General features: G+C 38.8%; 1 protein-coding gene across 5 annotated transcripts; it reads left to right on the top strand.

Moving 5' to 3' along the window:
- Positions 1 to 8,842: 8,842 nt before the first annotated feature.
- hipk1b (homeodomain interacting protein kinase 1b) lies at positions 8,843 to 25,991 on the top strand. Of its 5 annotated transcripts, none has more exons than XM_049471650.1 (18): positions 8,843 to 8,970; positions 9,107 to 9,217; positions 11,654 to 12,324; positions 13,548 to 13,921; positions 14,280 to 14,403; positions 14,525 to 14,644; positions 15,106 to 15,192; positions 15,284 to 15,468; positions 16,238 to 16,388; positions 16,698 to 16,884; positions 17,569 to 17,687; positions 17,970 to 18,104; positions 20,532 to 20,689; positions 21,461 to 21,595; positions 21,851 to 21,991; positions 22,625 to 22,827; positions 23,129 to 23,247; positions 23,633 to 25,991. In XM_049471650.1, exons 3-18 carry the CDS (start codon positions 11,656 to 11,658, stop codon positions 24,047 to 24,049), a joined length of 3,324 nt encoding a protein of 1,107 aa, XP_049327607.1. In that variant the 5' UTR covers positions 8,843 to 8,970; positions 9,107 to 9,217; positions 11,654 to 11,655; the 3' UTR covers positions 24,050 to 25,991. The 5 variants fall into 5 exon arrangements, with proteins under 5 accessions (XP_049327607.1, XP_007247784.3, XP_049327609.1 ...); XM_007247722.4 differs by having other exon boundaries at positions 20,529 to 20,689; XM_049471652.1 differs by lacking the exon at positions 17,970 to 18,104.
- Positions 25,992 to 26,047: the final 56 nt, after the last annotated feature.

Genomic DNA, 26,047 nt, shown 5'->3' with positions numbered 1-26,047 from the left:
CTTGGAGATGCCCAAAGGGACACTTGGAGATTCCCAAAGGGACACTTAGAGGTGCCAAAAGGGACATGATGAGATGCCCAAAACACTTAGAGATGGTAATGTTTCAAATGAACATGATTTCACAGCTTTTATGTTCAATAGAATATGAAATAAACAATGTTGACAGGTATTTGTATCAGCTTCTATTTGTGTGGGTGAAGTGTGATCATAGCCTTACTGCCACCTCGTGTTCACAAATTATACAGCAGCACCTTGTAACTGTAGAGATTACATAAGGATTTATTTAAACTTGCATATACATATATTTAGTACTGATATGTTATATAAATTATAGACAAATACATTTCCCAGATCTCCTTTTTAACTATCAATCTATGTATCCATCCATTTATCAGTTTAGCCATCTATCCAGCCGTCTGATTAAAATATATAATAGTATACAGGAGTCAGAGGTAAAGCTCGAGCTTTGAGCGCCCTCTATCCATTTATCAGCATCGTTCAGCATCAATCATTAAATGAAGTGATATTTGTTAACTGTAAAATGTAATGATAAGCGCCAGTATAAAAAAACTGAGCAACAAAGAACCCACCATTGAACAATCAAAATTCCCAAATAAACTAAGTTGAACAGGCGTTGTCTACACTCTAAGAAAAGTAAGTACAGATTTGTACCCAAAAGAGTACAAAGCTTGTCGCTGGGGCTGTACCTTATATTGAGGTACAAAAAAGTACCTTTCAGTGAAAGTCCTTTTTTGTACCCATGTTTTTTGTGCCAGTAAAGATTATAAAAATTATAAACATTATCATTATCTAAATATGGCTCAAAAACTTGATGATCCAAAATTGTCTGGCTTTAAAATAAAAAATGTGCAATTTAAATATATACTGTTCATTAGTACAGTGATACAGAATACTGAATGTACCCTTTGGCTGGTTAAATGGTACAAATCTGTACTTATTTCTGTTAGAAATGACTTTGTACTTTAGAGGGAACAAATCTGACCCTGTAAAGACCAATATTGTACCTTTGAGGGTACAATTATGAAGAGTGTACCTTTAAGTACAAAAAAGTACTCATATCGTACCTCTGTTTTTTAGAGTGTACGCTCTTCCAACGTTTTTCAAAGTTCTGTATTGTACTGCTTATATTTTATCAACATCATTGTAAAAACGTTCTCATGATACTCACTTAATAACATTGCCTAATTTGAACAACATTTTAAATTTCTGATCATGTTCAATTCTCCATCATGTGACATAAAACTCATCATACATGTAATAAAACAGTGCATTTCAACACTGTCAGATTATAATAATCAAAACTGTAGGTTTTCACGACTTAACCCTGTTGAATTAGCATGTGGGGAATTGTGTTTCGGAGTGAGAAAGAGACAAATTTAGCAGAAGGGTCTAAAAAAAAGGCTAAATGGTTAAATTGGCAACATTGCGAGTTACGCTGCAACAGCCCCAACCAGAGAAACGCTTCTCATTGGTCAGGAAACAATTCTCTTGACCAATGAGAAACGCTGTCCGCGTTGTTAGGATAGGTGAGCGCCGCGCGGAGAAGTTCAGAGCAAGACAAAATAAACAGCAGAGAGCTCCTCATTCTAAACAGCTGAAGTTATTTACCCCACTTCATTTTAATACCCCTTAACGTAGCTCCCTTTATAAGTGAATTAGAGCAGATTTAACACTGTTTCAGGAGAAGCTGCAGCAGTGTAGAAGTGAGAGTGAAGTGAAGATCAGCTTCATTAATCACCTGGTAGAAAGCTGGAGAATTGTGAAGTAGAAAAATTGATTTACAAACAGAGAAGAATCTTCTAACCAGACAACGAGTGTTGAGCAAACATTAAATCATTCAGATGGTTCTGTAAGATTTCATGGTTCTGCATTGAACCTTTGTTTTTACTAAGAACCCATAAAGTAATCATTTTCTGGGGAATTCTCCTTAAAATACATTTCTGCAGCTTCCACTGATTTATATTAACTTCACTAAATCTTCTTAATGCTCTACAGAAGCTTTAAAAAGTGATTTTATTTTTTATTCTGAGCACTCTCAGTGGGTGTTTGGGCACAGCGCACGCTTTTACAAACAACGTCAGTTTTTACACAAAGCCCGATTTTACGCACAGAATGCACGCTTACTGATGGTCAGCGCTTTTACGCACGGCGCGCGCTTTTACGCACCGAATGCGTTTTTACGCACCGAATGCGTTTTTACGCACGGCGCGCGTTTTTACGCACGGAATGCATTTTTACACATGATGCGCGTTTTTACGCTCGGATTGCGCTTTTACGCACGGTGCGCGCTTTTACGCACGGAATGCGCTTTTACGCACGGAATGCGCTTTTACGCACGGAAACCGTTTTATGCACAGAGCGCATATTTAAGCACAGAATGCGTTTTTATGGGTCTGGTGCCTTTTTACTTTCAGTGATAAATGATCACCTGATGTTGAGTTTTTTTTACTTTTGTCCAAAGGTACACTTCGAAATGCCCAAAGGGACACTTGGTGACGCCCAAAGGGACACTTGGAGATGCCCAATAGGACACTTGGAGATGCCCAAAGGGACACTTGAAGGTGCCAAAAGGGACACTTGGAGATGCCCAAGGACACTTGGAGATGCCAAAAGCAAAACTTGGAGATGCCCAAAACACTTAGAGATGGTAATGTTTCAAATGAACATGGTTTCACTGCTTTTATATTCAATAGAATATGAAATAAACAATGTTGACAGGTATTTGTGTCAGCTTCTATTTGTGTGTGTAAAGTGTGTTCATAGCCTTACTGCCACCTAGTGTTCACAAAATTAGACACCAGCACTGTGTAACTGTAGAGATTATATAAGAATTTATTTAAATTTGCATCTACATATATTTAGTACTGATGTGTTATATTAATTATAGACAGATACATTTCCCAGATCTCCTTTTTTACTATCAAACTATGCATCCAGGGTCTAAAAAATTGCTAAATGGCGCTTCTCATTGGTCAGGAACCAATTCTCTTGACCAATCAGAAACGCTGTCCGCGTTGTTAGGATAGGTGAGCGCCGCGCGGAGAAGTTCAGGGCGAGACAATAGAAACAGCAGAGTTCCTCAGTCTAAACAGCTAAAGTTATTTACCCCCTTCCATTTAATACCCATTAATGTAGCTCCATTTCTAAATGAATTAGAGCCGATTTAACACTGTTTTAGGAGAAGCTGCAGCAGTGAAGATCAGCTTCATTTATCAACTGGTAGAAAGCTGGAGAATTCTGAAGTAGAAAAATTTATTTAGTGAAGTTAAAATATATCTATATAAAAAACTATATAAATATATAGTGGAAGCTGCAGAAATGTATTTTAATAGGAAAATTGGCTTTTACAAATGACGTCAGTTTTTACACAAAGCCCGAATAGGCGCTTACAGATGGTCAGCGCTTTTACGCACGGAATGCGTTTTTACGCATGGCGCGCGTTTTTACGCACGGATTGCGCTTTTACGCACGGAATGCGCTTTTACGCACAGGATGCGCTTTTGCGCACAGAAACAGTTTTTTATGCACAGTGTATATTTAAGCACAGAATGCGTTTTTATGCGTCTGATGCCTTTTTACATTCAGTAATAAATATTTCCACCTGATGTTGTTTCTTTTAATTAAACTCAATTCAGTTTACACTCCAGTTCAGTTTTATTTTGATTTATTGATTTCCTAATTAAAACAGCACATAATAGAGCTTTTTTAGCTAGAGTTGGACATTTTATCCTGATGGAGTGTGTTTATCTGAATTACTGCTGTATTTAGTAACGGGCAGTAGCCTCAGCCATTCAATAATATACTGGATCTATTTAACAGAAACACTTGGAGATGCCCAAAGGAGCACTTGGAGATGCCAAATGAACACTTGGAGACACCAAAAGGACATTGGTGATGCCTAATGACACACTTGGAGACGTCCAAAGGGACATTTGGAGATGCTAAAGGGACACTTGGAGATACCAAAAGGGACTATTGGAGCTGTCCAACGGGACACTTAAAGATGCCCTAAGGAACACTTGGAGACACCAAAAGAACACTTGGATTTGCCAGACGAGACACTCGGAGGAGTCTAAAGATGTCCAAAGACATTTTCACTCTGTGTACATATGCATCAAATATGTGTATGCAATATATTAGTCTGATTGTTGAATCTGGATTTTGTCACACATCAAACAGTCTTAATACACATTTTAAAGTGCACTAATGATATGGATGTGTCCTCTGATATGTGACAAATATTGTGCCGGGTGCTTTAGAACGTGCTGGATAGTGGTAGTTACATTAAGATGTCCAAAATGTTGTCCTGAATGTGTACAGGCTGATTTAAAATGTGCTAGATAATGTGCTAAATGGTGTGGCAGATGGTTTAAGAAGTGCTGGATGGTGTATCAAATGGTTTGCCAGCTGATTTAAGATGTCCTGGATGGTGTGCTGAATGTTTTTACATGTGCTGGATCATTTGATAAATAGTGTGCCAGATATTTTAAGATGTGCTAGATTATGTGCTGAATTGTGTGCTGAAAGCTTTAAGGTGTGCTGGAGGGTGTGCCCCTGGTTTAAGTTGTCTCTGTTGGTGTTCTGACAGCTTTAAGATGTGCAGACTGGTGTACCAGCAGCTTTTAACAATGTGGTGGATTATGTGCCGAAGTGGAAGAAGAGGATATAGGAGGAGCTCAGAAGATGACCAGAGGTTTTTCAATAGCCAGACTTGGTTCCAGATTCGTACCAGCACCACTATGGACCGGGGAGCAGTGAACAGACATGCACCATTGGATTTAGCAGCTCCTATTCTTCAGCTGTTTGTAATAGCTGGCTTTTTGTACTTTGGAGCATAGCCCTGGAATGAGGCAGGGCAACTGAAGCCTCATTGCAGCCTCAAAACCATACCAGGAAAAAACTGGAACGACAAACCTGTTCCACTCTTCTAGGAAGCTGAGAAATTCTTATCATATTAGAGTTCAACAGAAGATCAACAGTAGGTTTCGGTTTGAGGTTGTTAATGATCTTAGGATTATTTTAGCACACATTACATATTTTGTCATTGTTTGCCATGTAAGTGATATTAAACCTCATTTTAGTTAAGGAATTATTTATTTTTACCAGACCTTTATGATTTGTTGACTGTGCATCCATTTCCCCTTTTGCTTTCTGCTGACTTCTACTTTTTTCTTTGTGGTTGTTTGAACATTGTTTAAGGTTTTTTTTGTGATTAATTTACTGGCTAATAATACTAATAGAAAAATTATATTGTCAGAGTTTAAGAATTCTTTTCCTTATTTACTTCAGGTAAGTCTCTTGCGTACTTGAATTGTATATGTATATGTATATATGATATTATATGTAGCTCTGGCCAACATCATTTGTCTCAGTGGCAAAACAGCCCATATTTTCACCTCAAACTGTCATTCTGTCCATTATCTAATTTTCAATTTTCACATTTGCTAATATTATGGGATATATTCACTGTTCACTAAATGTAGTAGAACTTTATGGACTACATGTTTACTGTTGAAACATTACATTTACCAGACAAACAGGGTATTCAGGGGAAATATCAGCTCTGCTTCTGGTCTGGTGACTCAGTGAAGGCTATTCTGAGACAACCTGGGCCATTGGGTTGCAAATTTGATTATATAACAGACAGATTTACTGTCATTTTATAGAACAAAAGAAAATATAATCTTGTGTTCATGTTTTCTGCTCTCATAAACCAACCTTCTTACAGGTTTCCATAGTTATGTCGCTAAAATTTCCATACATAATTTACAAACTAAACTTCAGCCTGATTTTAGACTTATATCATTTGTGTCCTCACAAAACTAATACATTTACATATCAGCCTATTCAGCCCACAGCAATTCAGCCCAACCCATTGATGTTATACGGAGTGTTTCAGCCTTGAATGCCTTTTGAATGGAAAACAATACAGGGCAGTCATTCAGTCATTCAACAGAGGCCACTTGCATATGCCATTCTGACAATTAAAGGTGTCGGAATACTAATTCTAGGAAGAAAGAGAGGTTGGAAAGTGCATGTTGACTGTGTTTGGCAAGAGACACAGGTGGAAATTGTGGCTTTAGCCTTTAACCAATTTGTGCAGTGAATGTATACATACGCACTAGCAAGCGCACACCCTTTTATTGTGAGGTCAGTAGGTAGCCAAATGTGGCATTCCGCAAAATCCAGGTATTGAACCCTCATCCCTGTCATTCCCTACAAAGAGTTTAAAAAATCTTGTTAAATTGGGTGATGTGCAGCAAAAACTGAATACAAATCATTGGGTTATGCCTGAAAAACTATTTGAATTTGGCATTTATTGACTTGCATTTTATCTGCACCTCAAAATATTGAGATAAATATTGACTGGGTGCCTTCCTGCCTTAAAATCCTGTCTGAGTAGGTAGATTTTAGTCTTTTTTTAGTCTAGGAATGTTATAAAATCAACACAGTAAACTTTGTTTTTTTATTCAACATTATTATCAACCATTTTACCCAATGAGAGTAGTCTGTAAAAAAAAATTCCAGTTGAATCCAGGATCATGCCGCTTTTTGCCATCAGCAGCCGGAGTCCAAGAGAGCACAATTAGGCATGCTCACAGGCGTCTGCTGGCATTTTCCTCCGAGTGTGCTAGCTACTGCAAAATCACAGACTATATACAAATAGATGCAAAGAAATAGGCAGAGGTTAAGGAGAGATTTCAGAAGGAAAAGACATTTTTAGCAAAATCCACAGAAAAAAACAACAACAATGAAAGCAAAGATTGACAAATTCCAACGGCAAATAACTATACAAATAAATACAAATAAATAAATACAAATAAATAACTGCAAGGAATAGAAAAGTAACCAAGCATATTAAAATGTGATATATTTGTTTATGTTTTGAATTTGCAACATACATTTTTCCATTTAACTGCTTACTTTATTTTATTTTTTTGTAAACATTTTGTCGCAAAGTTGATTCCATATATTTTACAGGGTTTGAACACGGTGTGATTAGTAAAATGATACTTGGCCCCTCTTTGAATATTATGGACCCATGATGGCACCATACAAAATATGTTATATATCATCATGTGATGCTGCAGATGTGGTTAAATCAACTGCAGATAGCAGTTTTGTTTTCTTTTATTTTATATAACTCTATAATCCCAAGAACTGCAGTCAGGTCTCCCCTCAGAGAGATTAGTGACCAGTATAATCTCCAAGCAGCTTAGCTAACTGACTTCTATTGATAGCTCTGTTCTGTTCGGCCATTCTAACAACAAGTCCTTTACTGAGAACATGTATAAACACAGTGCTGTGTTTATTACACCGCAGTTACAGCTCCCAGTGTTCTCTTCTTGTTTTATTTAGTGTTTTATTCTGTTCAGCTGTAAAACAGGACACCCTACTCTGTGTATTTTTCCACTGTGAACGTCACGCGGCCTTTAGTTACCGAAGCCCGGTGAGAAATGTCCGCAGCGTGACTGATTATTTACTCAGCCTCGCCACTCCGCTCCGGATCTTTAGTCACGAACCGAACACACAGCAGTGTTTTCCCACAGAACCGGGTAAACATCCTCCTCTCTCGCTGAATTTACGCTCGCCGGTATTTTCCAATCCCAGGCCTTGCGTAACATTCCTCACAGTTCACGTTACACGTTGATGGGAAACTCGATTCAGTTCAGCGAGTCGACTCCCTTGAACTGTTCGTTTCCAGTGAATCAGACTTCTGATTCAACAACTCCAGCGCCAAATGTATAAATGTTTCTAACCATTAAACTTATTTTAACCCATAAAAGCCCAAACACAGTCCTGAATATTAATACAAAATATAAAATTAGATCTGTTAAATTAATTGAACAGCTCATTCAAGTTTGTTTTCTACTGTAATAAAGCAGGCACGTGACGGTTTACATATACAGCTCTGGGAAAAAAAATAAGAGACAATAATACAATCCAGAGGAAGATGATGATCACAAGCTGAACTGCTTGGTTTGATGATCAACTGCAGCGACCTCAGATCATTTTCTTAAATCCAAGTGGCATTTTTTTTGGCTAGGCAGTGTGTATATGAGAGAAGGCTACATCAAGAACAGATGAGGATAAAATGTAAAACAAGTTTCTTTTGGGTTAAAATTAAGTAGCTAGAGAAACTACAGGTTGAAGGATTCAACCTAAAAAGAAACTCTTAATTTAATAAATCATCACATTAGTTTAATATTTTGCTCCTCTTAATAAACTGTTCCTTTGAGAAGATAAATTGTTCCCTCTATTAAGAAAGAAGTTTCTATCTGAACTAGGGAACAATTTATTCCATTTTAAATAGTAAATGCTCACTGGGGGTTCTGCATTATGTATTTTGTATGTTTAATGTTTTGCCTGACGCGTTGTCCTGTAATCACGTTTCTGTAAAGCTGCTTTGTGCTAACACCAGTTGTAAAAAGCGCTATACAAATAAATTTGATTTGATTTGATTTGAAATGTGTTTTTATTAAATGCAATGTATTTATTTTATGATGTGGTTTATGTTCTGTTTAGTCCCCATGTTTGCAGGATTGCTGTGATAATTTTGCCATTTGCGTGTGGGTTGTAGTTTGCACATGTGTAATTATGCGAAGAATTAAGAAATATTTTTTTATTATTAAATGGTATTAATAAAACTGTGTTGATTGATATTGAATCTTGGTAGTGTTGATTCCTTTATGAGCACAAGTTAGGACCCATAACATCTGTATTCACTATTTTATGCTTTTAAATGACTAGCTATCGTTGATTTCTCGTTTAATAAAGTTATGTGGAATCTACACAAACACCTCGATTCAAAAGGACGAGTGAATCGGTTGAAAAGATCCGGTTGAAAAAAAAGAAGCGATTCAGCCGCGAGTCGGGACAGGAAGCCTGAGTCGAGCAGCTGATAATCGGACTGGGGATGTTCCGGTGAGAGGAGCTCGTCTCCTTTAGGTGGATTTTTATGAATTCCTCTCGCTTTTGAAATACAGAGTCGAAGATTCGGAGAGCAGGGTGTCGGATGAGACGCGGAGGCTCTGGATTGTGTGTTTTAATGCTGATTCAGATCTGTTTTCGCCCCGTTTTCTAGGCTGCTGCTGTGGGTCGGCTAACGGCGAGCTAACAATGAAGGCCTAAGCCGACAGCCCCGGGATTTAAACCTCTCCGAGCTGGCTGACCAAACGAGGACAAACACACGCAGGTACGCGGAAAACACGGACTAAACCTGCCTGGTTTCGCTTATTTCGTGTCGTAATATCTGTTTTATGTTTTATAGAGTAATTTAAGGTGTTTTCTGGTGCTGCGGAGTCGATTATTTAAGCTAGCAGCCGTGCTAACCCAGTGTAACTGGCTGTGGTGATGAATGTTACAGCAGCCATGGCGGAGCAGCGGTAGTGTGTAGATAGCTTGGTTAGATATATTGGTGTATTTTGGGAAATAACTACCTAACATAGCAAGATTCGTTGCATTAAATGAGTTTATATACATTTAGACAAGCTGTCTTCGTGTTTTTGGACCCTGGTGAGGATATATATATAGCACAGTTCTTAAGAAAAAGGGTGGAGTCATTTTGTAACTAGCTGCTGTAAACACTAAGCTAAGGGTAGTTAGATATACTGAAAGGTTTTTGTAAGTAATATTTCATGTTCTAGAGAGGCGTTTAAAAGTGTTGTTTAATCTTCGTCGATAATTTTATTTTGTAGAATGATTTTCAGACACTAGTTAGCTAAGTTTTACATGTGAAATGATGTGTGTAGTGAATAAAACCATAACAGCACATTCAGTTTTTTTTTCTTTTCAACATGTTTATCTTTTGGTTTTGTGACACGAGAATTGAGCCTTTTCTGTCAGTTTTGGTCGTTACAGCTCTGAAAAAATAAGAGAACACTTAAAAATTAGCTTCTTTGATTTTACCAAAAAAAAAAACAAAAAAACATTTGGAATATAATTAAGAGGAAGATGGATGATCACAAGCCATCGAACCAAGCTGAACTGCTTGAATTTTTGCATCGGGAGTGGCATAAAGTTATCCAAAAGCAGTGTGTAAGACTGGTGGAGGAGAACATGCCAAGATGCATAAAACTAGGTTTATTTCACCAAATATTGATTTCTGAACTTTTTAAAAAATGTATGAATATGAACTTGTTTTCTTTGCATTATTTGAGGTCTAAGAGCTCTGCAAGTTTTGTTATTTTAGCCATTTCTCATTTCTTGCAAATAAATGCTCTAAATGACACAATGTTTTTTGGAATTTAGGAGAAATGTTGTTTGTAGTTTATAGAATAAAACAACAATGTTAATTTTACTCAAACATAAACCTATAAATATCAAAATCAGGGAAACTGATTCAGAAACTGAAGTGGTCTCTTCATTTTTTCCAGAGCTGTATTTTATCTGTGATCTTATCTGTGTTAGCTAATCCTCTATGGCATGGTGTTGCCCTCAGACAGAATTTTATATATTTTTTCTCCAGTTTATTGTTAAAATAATTGTACATAGTATATGAACAATTGTGCAACAAACTGTGCAAGTGGGTCATAAATAGGTAAAGAAGTATATTTGGCTGTTTATAATTCTACTATATTCTTACATTTTTTTATTGTGTGTTTTTTTCCCATTTGTTGCCTTTGGGCAGCATTACATCGATCTCTGCTGTTAGGACAATTATGATAAAGAAGTGGTAGTTTAAATAATCAGTTTATAAAAAAAAACCCCAAAAAAAACCCCAAAGTTTGAAAGAAGTTTCCAAAGAAACCTGAATCGCTTTTGCTGAACATGGTCTAATCCTTTGTGTTTATTTTCATGTTTGTTTACATGAAAATGGACTGAAACAATAATGTAGCTAGTCATGCAGTGACAAATGCATTAATAACTACAAGTCCATACACACAGAGTGGACTGTGATAGATGAAGGAAAAAAAATGTACCGGTAGTTCAAGTGTCTGTAAATTATGTAATTGTATAGAGATGCACAATAATATCGGAATTATATCAGTATCAGCTGATAATTCTATTTTAAAGAATCATCAGCATCAGACAATTTGCTGGATAATTTCAAACTGGTTCTTGCTGACTAATTTACTTTATGCTGAAAAAAGTCCAAGCGGTCCTGTCTGTGCTAAAACAATTGACCAACACTGGTTGCGTCTCTTTAAAATCTGGTATTTGGTATTGACATCGGCATTAGCAGATATGCCTATGCAGTATCAGCGATCCGTGTCATCCCAGAATTCCCAAATAAGTACATCAATATAAATGTGTCATTATGGTATTATTTTATAATTTTCAGTGGTACTTTATAGGGATGGGCGATATCGTAACACAAAAATCTCAGTATTCTTCAAATATATGAGCGATTCGGGATAAAAATGTACATTTTTAGTTCTTACTTAATTTTTTTATTTTTAAACAAACAGCAGCACCAATCACGATAGGCAAGCTATTGTTACCTTTACCTTTACGTGTAATATAATATTTTTTTTCTTTCATTGTTTTTGACAAATAGTAAGCAGCCCCTAAATATATATATATATATATAATGTATGTGTGTGTGTGTTTATATGTACAGCTTTTATTGCTCTTTTTTCTGCTGTGAAAATGGGAAATCTTTTCATTCCTCCCCCCATATTATTTCCAGGCATGGCCTCCCAGCTGCAAGTCTTCTCTCCTCCGTCCGTGTCTTCCAGTGCCTTCTGCCGGGTCAAAAAGATGAAGGTGGAGAGCTGCGCTTGGGATGCCTCCGGTGAAGCCTACGGCTCTGTGGGCCAAGCCTACGGCTTCAACCCTGCCCCAGCTCTCCCTTTCAACACCTCCGGCCTGGTCTTCCCACCGGCCTCCCGGTGCCAGGTGGTGGTCCGTGCCGCAGACAGTACGGGGGGAGCACCGCAGGGCTCCAGCCGCCGGCCCACAGACACGCACGTGTCCCGCAGCCAGAGGTATGGTGTGAAGCGGAAGAACGAGGAGGTGGATCGGTCTGGAGGCGGGGGCAGTGGCAGCGGAAGCGTGCAGATTCTGGAGGAACTGTCTGCCCCGGCTTACTCGGGCCGTGCTGCCGGCGGCAACACCACCCAGTCCATTCCCCACTCTGCTCCCACCACCAAGAGCAGCAGCTCCAACGGCGAAGGGGACTACCAGCTCGTCCAGCATGAGATCCTCTGCTCGGTCTCAAGCAGCTACGAGGTGCTGGAGTTCCTCGGCCGGGGCACCTTCGGGCAAGTGGCAAAGTGCTGGAAAAGGGGCACCAATGAAATCGTGGCCATCAAAATATTGAAGAACCATCCTTCATATGCACGACAAGGCCAGATAGAGGTTAGTTATTAATGCAGTAATCAGTAACATCAGTGTTCTTATAGCTGTTTTTTTATATTGAAGGATATGAAGGGAACATTTTCACGATAAACAATATGTATCTCAATATGTGTTTTATAACAGCCAAGAGATTAATTCATTCTAGGGATAACCTTTTGACTGTTTTATAACGGTCAATCCATGGCTTTTATCTTTTCATCTCATTTAGCATCTCACGTTTCGTCTCACGTTGCAGCGCTGTCATTCTGATTTGTGTGGAGTGATTACATTTTATGGTTCAATAAAACAGTACAAGCCCAAAACACTTCCTGCAGTAATTCAGAGTCCATCACGTGAGGTTTTTGGAGCATTTTAGAGTAGCTTTGTTTGTATGTAGATGTATCAATTGCATATCTTTACCTCATGAAAGTTAGTTTTCTGTAAAGCTATTTGTAATGTTTTTTTGTGATTTCACTTTAAAACAAATACATTAGGATGAATGGAATTAACATATTTCTAGTTATTTAGTGACAAATCTCTCTAGTCTTCTCATTAAACTTCTAATATTTATCATATGTAATAGATTAATTTGACTATTAGGTAATATATATATAATTTTACTTACCGTATTTTATGGACTATAAGGCACACTATCAAAACATTTCAAAGTCAAACGAGCGTTGGATGTTAACCTACACAGATTTCTTTTCTAAAAGATTAACATTGTTTGAGTGAAGCACTTCAGTTTATTTACAGAAAGCTTAAATTTTCAATATTTTAGCACGGTTAGCAGCAGCGCTAGCCGAATTTGGCAGTGCTTAGAGCTAGTAAATGCCACACGACAGCACTACACTGAGAAACCCTAAATGCTCCGGTGCTATCAGCTAGTGGTTCATCCCACATAGTTTGTTTTAACACTGTTCACATGCAGACTACAGTCTGATATACTGACCTCTGAGCAGTGAAAGAGCTAGCACTTCGGTTAGCATCTAATGCTAATACTGCTCCAGCCTTGATGCTGGAGAAACTTCGCTGAAACTTCTTTATAATGCTGCACTTCAGCGGAGTGGCTTTACTGCTCCTTACAACCTGACTTGCAGAATACATAAGGTGCTCCAGCATTATAAGGCGCACTGTCGATTTTTGGAAAAAATAAGGGATTTTAGGTGTGCCTTATTGTGCGAAAAATACAAGTTCTAAACTCTGTGTATACCTGCAATTACATCTGTTCCTTTGCCTTCCAGGTGAGCATTTTGAACCGTCTAAGTGCAGAGAACGCGGATGAGTTCAACTTTGTGCGCTCGTACGAGTGTTTCCAGCACAAAGGCCACACATGCCTGGTGTTTGAGATGCTGGAGCAGAACCTCTACGACTTCCTGAAGCACAGCAAGTTCAGCCCCCTCCCTCTACGCCACATCAGACCCATCCTGCAGCAGGTGGCCACTGCCCTGATGAAGCTCAAAAGCCTCGGCCTGATCCACGCCGATCTTAAGCCAGAGAACATCATGCTGGTGGACCCAATCAGGCAGCCCTACCGGGTCAAAGTCATCGACTTTGGATCGGCCAGTCACGTGTCTAAGGCGGTGTGCTCTACTTACCTGCAGTCTCGCTACTATAGGTGAGAAAAGATCAATTATCAAAAGATTGAGATATTTCACAGTGCCCTTATTTGGGGCTTTTTTTTGCAACATCTGACTTTAACTTAAATTCATAATTATTTATTATTGGAGTGATAGTCTGTAAGATTGGGGAATCTAGAGACTTCTCTGGTGAGAATGTGTAATTGCAGAGAGCATGTAAAAGAGGACTCTTGACATTGTAGGAATGGTTGCATCAGCACACTAATACCATTAATTACAATGTTTTTAATGTCCTATCCAGCAAAAAATCTTGGGGACTGCTGCTTTAATAAATGGTTAAATAATGCTATTAGTAATAATTATTTATCTCTATCTAATATCCACTAATATCTGCAGAGCTCCTGAGATCATTCTTGGCCTGCCGTTCTGTGAAGCTATCGACATGTGGTCACTGGGCTGTGTGATTGCGGAGCTCTTCCTCGGATGGCCGCTGTATCCCGGAGCTTCTGAATATGATCAGGTCAGAAGCTGTTTTTTAAATGGTTCTCTGATATTCATTAATCAAAATAATTTCTAATCTTATAATAATAATGGAAATAGGGTGCTCTAACAATTATTTTTTTTAATTATTTTTATTCCAGATCCGGTACATTTCTCAGACCCAGGGACTTCCAGCAGAGTATTTGCTTAGTGCTGGCACAAAGACCTCCCGCTTCTTCCACAGAGGGCCTGACTCCAGTTATCCACTGTGGAGGCTGAAGGTAGTATAAAGCTGTGTACTGTTTGTGTTTATTTATTTTTTTAATGTATATTTTTTTCTTTTCGACTGTCAAGTTGCTTTTCTCCCTGACTGTGAAAAAATATTAAGCCAATTCACACCTGAGACACATAGCAATTTAAGATAAAACCATACAATATTATGTACACTCTCCTTAAAGAAAGTTCCTTTTCTTCTTTAGCTTGAGAAATTGCATAACAAATGTAAGTCGCCTATCTAAGTGCAAAAGGCCACTATTTTGCATTTTAGCATAATGTCTAAAGCATGTGTAATATATTTGAAAGGCTCCTGTTTGCATCTCATAATTGGAAATGGCTAGTCTTAATTACACTTTGTCTCAAAGCTCACACTATGTAGGCTAAATGAGTACATCTTTCACATTTTAAGTACTTTTCTGGAAAACAAAAAATCTGCATATGTATAATTTCTTTTTTTCCTACACAGACTCCATCAGAGCATGAGGCAGAGATGGGCATCAAGTCCAAAGAAGCGCGAAAGTACATCTTTAATTGCCTGGATGACATGATGCAGGTATTTTATTCAAAATCCGTTTCAGATATCTGTGCTTTAATCTAAAGGCACTTCTTCTCCCTAACATTTCTCTGAATGGACCCTCTTCCAGGTCAACCTGTCTTCTCACTTGGAGGGCACCGACATGCTGGCAGAGAAAGCAGATCGGCGGGAGTTCATTGATCTGCTAAAGAGGATGCTCCGTTTGGATGCTGACAAAAGAATCACCCCTACCAAGACCCTGGCCCATCCCTTTGTCACCATGAGCCATTTGCTGGACTTCCCCCACAGCTCCCAGTGAGTTCCTGCTTTCTTTTTTTTTAGTCTTTCCTTTTAAGTAGGGATGCACCAAACAAATAAATAAATACAATAGAACTGTAAAAGGAGACCAAGAGACCATATTTTTCGCACTATAAGGCAACCTTAAAGTCCTTTATAGTCGGGTGTGCTTTATGAATTTGTTTTACAAGTCAGGTTGTAAGGAGCAGTAAATCCACTTTGTTGAAGTACAGTGTTATACAGAAGTTTCAGCTTTGTTTTCCAGCACTGTGGCTGGAGTAGCATTAGCATTAGCCGCTAACTGCTGTTTACCTGTTTAGATGTGAGTATTATCGGCCTGTAGCCTGCTGCTTAGCCTCTAATGCTAATGCTTTAGCCTTAGTGCTGGAAAAATTTTGGAATCTAAGCTTACTGTAAATAAACTCTCTCCTGAAAACTGTGTATTTGAGTGAGCAATTTGTGCAGATCAACATCCAGCACTTGTTTTACTTTAAAAGAAAGTTTTTTTTTTTTTATTATTATTACAGTTTTGTTAACTTAGATTAGCTTTACTTTACTTAGTTAGCTACCCCCCAACCACCCAGTGGCGAGACCTGTTGAATTAGAATTTACTTAGTGTCTCTTAAAATGTGACTTATATTGCTGTGAGCATTATGTATTAAAATAGACCATTAGAGACAGTGTGCCTTAAAAAAAATCTGGTGCACCTTATAGCAAAAAATACAGTATACAATTTTTCTTTACAATGCCTTGCGTGGTCTAATGTTTTTTTTTTCCCTTGTTTCAGTGTAAAGTCATGTTTCCAAAACATGGAGCTGTGTAAGCGGAGGAACAGTAGCTACGATAATGGGAAGGCTCTTTTTGCTGCTAATACTGTTCCTGGCACAGGGGGCAACCTGACGGTGACCTTCAGCAGTCAGCTTAACCAGAACAACCAGGTGTGAATCTTGTTTTCATTGAGGATCAGATCAGATTAGATAGTTCCTTCTGTGTACACAGACTAGAATGTGCTAAAGTAGAGTTGATGCAAAAGTTGTGGACTTGCTCTAAGGATCGTAGGAAACAGTGGCCTTTTTTCTCGGTTAATCATCCTGACGCTGGAGATGACACAAGATCCAGGCAGTGGAAAGATTAGATGACGTGTGTTGAGATCATTTGAATGTTGTGCATTTTCCCTTCCCCCTTTCTGTTTCGGATAATAATTTTGAAAATGATCTTCTAATAAGAAGTTTTATCAATGTTCTCAGGTTCCTTCAGCCGGTGGAGCAGTTCCTCTCCTCAACTACCAGCCAGCCCTTTATCAACAGGCCACGATAAACATCCCAGGCCTGGCCCAGCCCACCATCCCCCTGCAGACACGCCCCCCTCAGCTATGTCCCCAAACTGAGCCCTTCCAGCAGACCCTCATTGTTTGCCCACCCACCACCATACAGGGTAAGAGAAGCGGTAGGTCACATGGTTACCTATTGATGTCTTGGGAGTGTAGAGGAGGGAAATTTGTTGGTGGTATTGACTAGTGTGATGTTTTTACTTTTTTTTTTTTTTTTTTTACAGTTTCTAGAAATTCCAAGTTTTATTTAGAATGGCCTTTTGAATATTTTTAAAGAGATTTTCTAAGATGCTAACTTGGTTCAAGCTTATTTGATAATCATTGTTAATTTCATTAATGAAAACACTGTCAGAAAACATGTTAACAACCTGTTTTTTTTTTTTTTTACAACAAAAATAAGACACAACAAATATTTGAAAATGAAAGGGTATTACATAAATATTTACTGAAATTCATATAGGCATTACAATTTAGTAAATCACAATGTATTGCGATACTCTATAGGTAATATTTTGGGTTTCTTTAAATCACATTTTAAGAAAACTGGCATAGTAAAAAAAAAGCACACTATCATATTTATAAAATGGGCAAATTGAACAACACTGCCATATAGTGTGCAGGGTTTAAACCCTGAACAACACATTATGAACCACTGCCTTACTCCAATCAAAGTAAACTAATAACAAAAAAAACTAGACTGTGTTTTTTAAAATCGGTAAAATATTACAATACTTCAATGGTGGTATCAATGTTTTCTTACACTCCTGCTCTTGTCTATTTTCTTAAAGGGCTTCCGTCCTCCAGCAAGACCTCCAGCTACCCGGTCAGGATGGAAAACGGTGTTCCTGTAGTCCAGCAGAGCCAGAATACTCAGCCTCTCCAGATTCAACCAGGAATGCTGACGCAGGTAAGGCTGTCACTGTCCTTCAGCAAAACGGCAGCAGCAGATCACTGACCCAGATCTGAACCGTGATGATTTGATGGTAAATGGAGGTGGCAGGGAGAGCGGAGGAGACCGTGCAGTTCATAATAATAGTAACGTCCATGTGACGGCATGCATGTTCCGACAATGGCTCGTGCTGGTCAGCGGCACATGAGAGCACTGCCTTGTACTCTTCACACTGAGAGGGACGTTTCTAACATGGCCATGCCTTTTGCCCTCCCCTCTCCCATGGCAAAACCTCCGTAGGGATCCTGTACACCGCTGATGGTGGCCACATTGCATCCCCACGCGCCGGGCGTGTCATCTCAGTACCCGCTGCCCCTGGCACTGGGCTGTGGGGCAGGAAGGCCTTCTCTGCTGGAGCAGACAGCCACCGTGCTGGTAAAGAGCCACCCACCCGGGACTCTACCACTAACACAATCATCTTTCATGGCCCCCTGCTTCTTGCTTTCCTTTTTGTGGTCTCTGCTTCCTTGTTTTCTTCATTCCACAGATCTTCCTAGCTTTCTTTCTCTTGTCCTCCTGTTTTTTGTTTCTTCCAGTTTTATATTTTTTCTTTCGTCTGTCCTATTTGGTTTGTCTGTGTATCCCTTTTTTCTATCTCTTTCTATTTTGCTGCACTTATTTATATATTTACTTATTTTTTTGTTTTTAGGGATTCACTGAATATTTGGCAACCACAAATTATTTTACTGGAAAAGGTGAATAAAGCACTTTTGGTTTTGAGTCTTTTTATACCAAAAACATTAGGATTTTTTTTTTTTCCAGGCCAACACTCCACCCCTTTCCCCCTCCCTCCCCCACCCCCAGTGGCAGTGCATATCTATAGTGCTACTGTTTACAATGCAGCTAGTATAGGAGAGAGCTGGCAGGCAAGTCTAAGTTTATTCTTATGCTCTACTTACATGAATTAAATGAATAAAAAGGAGCACTTTTCTTTCTTGGAGTAGTATTATCTTTTTTCCAGTTAAAAGGAATGAGCTGTACAGCACTAGGATGATAAAATTAGCTGAGCACATTTTAAAGCTAAGGCAAATTCACGATTAGAGTAAACCTGTTTAGGTTAATCTATTGTTTTACTGTTGTGTCTCTTGAGATTTTCAGTGAATATTTAAGATAAATATTTTCAGTTTAGGACATATGTTTCAAAAAATATATATTTTTTTAAAAGCAAATTAATTTACTATTACAATTTTTAGTTTTTTTTTTTTAGTTTTATTTTAATTTCATCTTCCTCTCAATCTTTAATAGGGCTTTTTTCTCTTTTTGTTCTCTCTCTGTTTACACCACTTCCTCCCTTCTTTCAGATTCTATCTATCCTTCCAACCCCCCCCTTCCTCTCTTTGCGCAGGTTTGCTCCAGGCATGGGGGCGCATGTGCTGACTCGCCCGTTCAGTGCTTGCTGCTTCTTGTTATTTCATGCCCCCATCCCCCCACTCTTCTTCTCTCAGGGGAGGAAGCTCACCTCGTCTACAGCTCAAGGACACTCACTCGCGCGCGCTCTCTCTCCCCTCCTCTTTCTTTTCATAGCTCAGTCTATCCACAGGTCTTCTGGCCTTGTCTTTGCCATCATATCCATGGCTCTTTTGTTTTTTCTTTCTTTTATATATTTTTTTATTTTACTTTCCCCTACCAGATTGCTCTGTATGCAAATGTGTCCTTTTTCCATTTTCTAAACTGCTAACAGCTAATGCTCCTCTCAACAGGTTGCTGGACTTTGACCACCTGCTTCTTCCCCTCCCCATTCATTTTCTTTTGTTATTAAAAGCTTGTGGAAGGTTTTTGCACGGCGCGCTGGTCTTGGCTTGGAAATGTTATAAACATAAGTCTGCGCTTATGCAAAGCTGTTTTTCAGTCTTTGGAACAGTAGAGCTGGACTTTGTGCAGATGTGGATTGATATTGGGCTGTACTGTCTACTGTAGTTGTGCTCAGGCTGCCTGTGTTCCATCAGCATGCTGGTTAAGGGATTGTAACGTAATGTCTTGATGCATATCATTTTGTGTTATTTATTGGTTTAATTAATTATGAATTTGGGTTGCAGCAGTGTCTGGTTTCTTTTTAAATTTTGCCTCTTACCCAGCTTGAGATTCTTTTGGATACCCCTAAATAAACACAGGGTTCATCAACTTTGTCTAAAATTATCAGCGAATAATCCAGCTCAGAAAAACAGAAAGCCTCATTTGTCCAAACCTGCCGAGGCCAATCTTAAGAAGTGCACATAAACTGCTCCATCGCTGCAGATGCTGACTGCTGTCTGTTAGCATCGAGGCCTTAATCCAGCTAAGCCTGTCTGTTAGCATTGTGGCTAACCCACTACTCTAGGCTACTTATCTCAGGTGCAGAATATCAGAACAGACAGACATCCCTAAGCTGTCTAGTTTGAAAAAACAATTAAAAAGCATTTATTTTTTAAAAATGGTATATCGGATAAAATCCCATAGCAGCATCTGTAATAAACTGTGATTTATAAACCTATTATCATTATTATTCCGTTAATACTTTAGAGTAATTGTGAAATACCATCATACAGTCATACTCATCACAAGTATTGTACTGTGACAACCTCATACTGCTGTAACTTTTTTAATGAATATATGAACAGATCATTTTCATCAGTACATTTATAAAGTCATATCCAAAAAAAAAAAAGTTTCTTTTGCAGAAATATAATTTCTCTCACTTTTAAAAAGGAGACTTTGCAATGCTCGTTTTTGAGGCAGTGCAGTTTTTAATATTGACCTTCTAAAATCTATTAGATTAAACTAATTAGCTTGAGCGTGTGTCTTGTGTGTGTGCCCTCTCAGCAGGCCTGGCAGACGGGCACGCAGCAGATCCTCCTCCCCCCTGCCTGGCAGCAGGTGCCAGGAATGACCCTTCATGGCACGGGCGCAGCACAAACCATCACAGAATCGCCCTTGGAGACCATCCTCTCAGACAGCTCCACGCAGCAGACGCCCACCTGGAGGTAGGCATAGCAGGAACCTGGAAAACTGTGAATGCTTTTAGAAGCTCTATGGAGGAATTGATGTATTGTTAAGCCTGTCACAATAATTACATTATCGACTTGGTGTATTAATTACTTGAGCAAACAGGGTTGCCCTAAGCTTTTTAAGTATTGAAAACTTAAGTTAATTTAGACTAAAACCTTTTTTGTATTTAGTTTTCTTTTAAATTTAATTTAAGTAAAATATAGATTTAAAATTCTCATAGAAAATTAGACCGAGAAAGAAAATGCAACAGTAAAACATACAGACAACACAGACTTAGCAGCTCAGAAGCTGATGCTTATTCTTATAGCCTATAACAGTCAGTCATGCAGATGATCATAATATACGATATAGAAGTTTACTTAAGGTAGCCTGGGGGGAATAACTTCACACTGATGGTGAGTGTCAAAAACTGGAGGACACACCCAGTATGCAAATAGATTCTCCCAGAAAGCAATAGAAAATAAGCTGCCAATTGGAAACAGACTCAACTCAGAAGTTCTCTGTTTGAATGTATATGTGCCCACAAATGTTCACCTCATTTAAAATAGTTGAGTAAAACATAAAATAGACTTAATTTATGTTCAAACTTCTTGTGGGTTTACAGTGAAGGACAATATATTTTCCCAAAAATAGATTTTTGTGCATATAAACTTGATGTGACTGGCACCCCTTACGAATTTTCCCTGTGCCTTCCATTTAAGTATGTTACTATGTCCACTGATAACACATCTATCTATCTTTCCCAGGGCATCTCACAGTACAGTTCTCCAGCAGAACCCTCATGTTTTGGACTCAACTCAGTCCCTCAACCGCGGAGTGTCTAGCGCTGCTCGGTCATCGCAAAGCAAGAGGAACAGGGCTCGCTGCATGGACAGCAGCAGGTAGGCAGTTTTCAGCTGACTGTGTATAAACTGATGTTTTGTGTATTTTAACCATTTACACTTAATGTGGTTTTATCAGTTGTATTACAGAAACTGCTATGAATTACGTAGCTTAATTTAGTATAACAGAGTCTGTCCCACAGAGTTCTGTTTTGTAGTGTTTAAAATGTATTTCAGTGTGAGTAATGCAGTTAAGAGCAAAAGCAGAGGAATAATTCATTATCCAATTATTATTATTTTTTTTTTTTGTATCAGTGGTCTGGTTGGTGCGTCTTACAACAGCGCTGCCCTGTCTCAGCCGATCATCATCTCTGACACACCCAGCCCTGCTGTCAGCGTGATCACAATCCACAGTGATTCTGATGAGGAGGATGAGAGGAAGTTCCACCCTGCCAGGTGAGGCCAATTTCCCCCATTTGTTCTACCACTTGGGCCTACCCCTCTGTTTTACACGTTCACACCTAGGTGTGGAGTGTCCTGATTCTAGTTAGCCTGAAGGGGTACAGGGAAATGTTAGGGCTACATCACCTTTCAAACGAAGATTTTTCAGAGGCACGCTCAAACCCGAGAGCTGAGAATCACTAGCGGAAAGCAGTAAGACACACGCGTGTAGTGTGCAAGTACCATAATTTTCTTTTTGCACCTTGAAGATGGCAGAGGCTGCAGCGTTTAAGGTGGAACAGAAAAATAAAATAAAGGTAATAAAAGCTAATTTCAGCTCCCCATCACAGAGGAATTAAGCAATGTACAATAATAATTAATTACTGCATCACTTGCCCCCTTTCTGAAGACTTACGATGCCGTAAGATTAACTACTAAACCAGCATCTAGGTTGCTTAATTTTAGCGCTCCACTCTAAACTCCAGAACAAGGGGTAGGTGTACAACAGAGAGATAGCATTGGGCCTTGTCATTTCTGTTGTTTAATTTCTAGCTCCTGAGGACTGAACATTTTTTCTTACATTTGAAAAAAGGTGCCTTTTTTCTGACTTTACAATTATTTCTGTGTATTCTATTTTGATTCGAATAGCTGTGGACCTAATCAGAGAGCCAACGTCATCAGCTGTGTGACCGTCCACGACTCTGACTCCTCCACTGCTAGCCCCCTGACCCCCCTGCCCCGAAATGGCCTGGCAGCTCAGTCCTTGCGCCTGGCGAAGTCCTTGGCAGTTGTTGCTCCCTCTGTGAAAATCCAGCTAGGAGAAAGCTCGGCACTAGCCAAAGTAGCTACAGGTGAGTACCATTTTTTGTATTTGTATTTTCAGGTTCTGAGCATAATGAAGAGGAGTGATAAATTTAAAGATAAATCAAAACAAATATTTGGTAACTAATATGGCAATGGTTTGCATTGGCTTTGCTCATTGAATGTGCTTAAATGTACCATCATAATCTGGTTACTGCAGAACATCAGTTAGTAATCTGTTCAAACTGTTTACATTGAATTAATGCATTGAATGCTGTAGTATTAGTAGTATGGATAGCTTTCATTTAAGCCTATTTAAAATGTGTTAATTGTATTTTGCTTATTTTGTAGGAGTTCTGCAGAGTTCCTACATAAAGCCCAAAAGGGCAGCAACACGGCAGCCATGCAGCTCAGGGGAAAGTGTCGGTCGCCAGGAGCCTAGCAGGTCCCAACCACTCAACCTGAGCCAGGTGGGTTGAGAAACTATTGTATGATTAAAATGCCAGCTTGCAATGCTTTTGTAATTTTATATTATTTGATGGATTAGTTGTTAATAATACACTTTTTGAACAGGTTTATGAATAAACACAAATGCAGAAATTTGTATAATAATTGTCTGTCTAAAGTCTGTCATTAGTTTCTGAAATCTTTGACTCCTTTAACTGGTTTACACAATTTGAAAGTTTAAATGCTGACATTGTAACGGTTTAATTCATAATAATTTGTAATCTATAATGCTCTCTGTTTATATTCTTTCATTGCTTTTTAGTCTATTTTAGGGAGTATGTGTGTTTTTTATTATTAATATTGTTGCTGTTGAAATAATAGTAACTGTAACAATTCTGTTTTACACAGACCACGGTCTCATCATCTCAAGACCACACTAGTGGCTCCACACTGCGCCGGCAGCAGACCTACCCGCCTTCCTCCTCCCAGTACCGCCTCCAAGAGGCCCTGCCATTCACCAGCGCCCCTAGCCTGTACACGTACCCAGCGTCCGCAGCACTGGCCTCTGCCTCGCACACCATGGAGCAGCTGCTCGTCCAGGGCTCCTCCCCTTCCATCCACGTCCCGCCCACCAGTCACTATGCAGCCAGTCTTATCCCGAAAGACTCGGTGGGCGGCGTGGTCCACGGATTGCCCGCCCACTACCAGCAGCATTTCCCTACCCACCCTTATGTTGGCGCAAACACCAGCAGCACTAGAGGAAGTGCGGCCTATGGTGGCTATCAGCTCAGTCCTAGAAGAGTTACTCAGTACCCGTACATATGAGGTGAGGCACATAGTAGAGAGGGCTGACTGAGGCGTAGTTACCAACCGAGATAGGACCACATCCTTCTTATAGACTTGCCATTGAAACTGCTGCGACATTAACTGCTATTACCTATTATTTAATTGAACTATTTTAGTTTTTTTTTTTTTTTAGGTTTTTTTTTTTTTAAGGTTGACATTTAGAAATATTATATTTTACCGGTCTCTGTTTGTATCCTTCCTCTGGAAAAGAAGTTCTGTTATCTGTTAGGGTCAGATTTATTTTCCTAGCACAATACATGTGGTGTGGTGACGTGGTGTTGAAAAAGATGTTCATTAGCAATAGCGAGACACTATTAAAAGAAAAGCTGACACACAAAAGGGACGGACAGCTGGATCCTGGAACAGCACGACCCCCGTAGTTCATTTATGTACTACTAAATGTACTACTAAAAGTTCCACACTAACCCTGTAAAACCCTGTAATCCACTTTTGTCGATTCCCCCCCATGTTAGCTTTTAGCATTTTTAATGTTTTGTGTTTTAATGTTTTAGGTCCCACACTCTCCTGTTCTATTGTTTTTAATCATTTTAAATTATGTTCCACTGTTGGTTTTATTTTACTAATTTACTGGACGATGTGTATTGAAGTGACTGAAAAGGAAGAAGAAGAAGAAGAAGAAAAAAAACGAGTATCAGGAGTACGTGTGCGTACATGTAAGAGTCCACGCGCCTCCTTTACTATTTAAATCAAGACTTAAGTGTTAGTTGAATACGACGAAAGGCAAGGTAGGATTGTAGGAAGAGTTATGTTGTGCTGAAAGTAAAATGATAAAATGATTGATTAATAGAACTCGACCGATTTATGGGTTACTTGTCTTTAGAGTTGTTTTAATCTTGTTAAACCTTATGAATTCCTCTGGAGATTTAAAAAAAAAAAAAAAAAAAGCAAGCCTATACTTAAACTGTGATCATGTCAAAGCCAATGAATCAACGAAAATATGTACTGACAAAAATAATTTCCCTTGCCTTTTTTTTTTTTTTTTTTTTTTTTTAATGATTCATTATGGCTTCTGAAAAACCCCGGTTTTCATCCTGTCTATCCGTTTGCTGAATTGATGTGCTGTTATGGTTCTTCTAATGCTGTTAGGAGTAGAACTTGTTTAGCAAAATGAACTAATTAACACCAAAAAAATGTCCAGTCAAAAAATCCAGGGTTCTGAGTGAACTTTTGAGCATTTTTATTTGTATTTTTTTTTTTTTTTTTTTTTTTTGCTAATGCCCCGTATACCTGCATCCTTTACTGAGTCTGTGTTTACATGCAGTCAGAAATCCGTTCATAATCTGATTACTGCAGTTATACTCTGATGTATAATTTAGGTCAGAGTAAGATTTAAGAATCTGGTCGAGGATGGACGTTAGCTCAGTAATGGTATTTCTTAGTGCTTGTAAACTCTAGTATTCTTGGATTTCTCAGTCTGTACACTCGTGAAAACAGACTGTGGTAGTGGAAAAAGCAAGTTTTCCCATTATCTGATGACCCAAGCTCATGTAAATGCATCGATCAGATTACAGAAGGTCCAGCATTTTGCAGTAATCAGATTTTGAAGTGCATGTAAACACACTCCGGATAAGCCTCATCATCATAACCCAGGCAGGTAATAAAGACGTTACTGGTGTCGCAGCACTGATGATGTGTTTGTTGTATCTGCAGATATACTTTTGCTCAAAAGTACACTGGCTCAGCTACACTGTCTTACTTACTTGTTCTGCTCTCAATAAGATGATGTGCCTTGACATTCTCTCTCTCTTTCTCTCCATGTTTTGAAGTCAAGAGTACATTTTCTCATCGACCGCAAAAGTACTGTATGCATTTTGTAACGCCAAAATCATGGAAAAAAAAAAAGAAAAGTACATCAGAACACCTCCATTGTAATACCATCCAATAAACAAACACAATTCCACTCTGTTGTCTGCTTTTTATTTTATTTTATTTTATTATTTTTCAAGAGAGCAATGC

The sequence above is a fragment of the Astyanax mexicanus genome, chromosome 24 (assembly GCF_023375975.1).
Source record: "Astyanax mexicanus isolate ESR-SI-001 chromosome 24, AstMex3_surface, whole genome shotgun sequence".
NCBI classification, from domain to species: Eukaryota; Metazoa; Chordata; class Actinopteri; order Characiformes; family Acestrorhamphidae; genus Astyanax; species Astyanax mexicanus.
The sequence above is the reverse complement of the archived record's forward strand: the minus strand, read 5'-3'. Positions and strand labels throughout refer to the sequence as shown.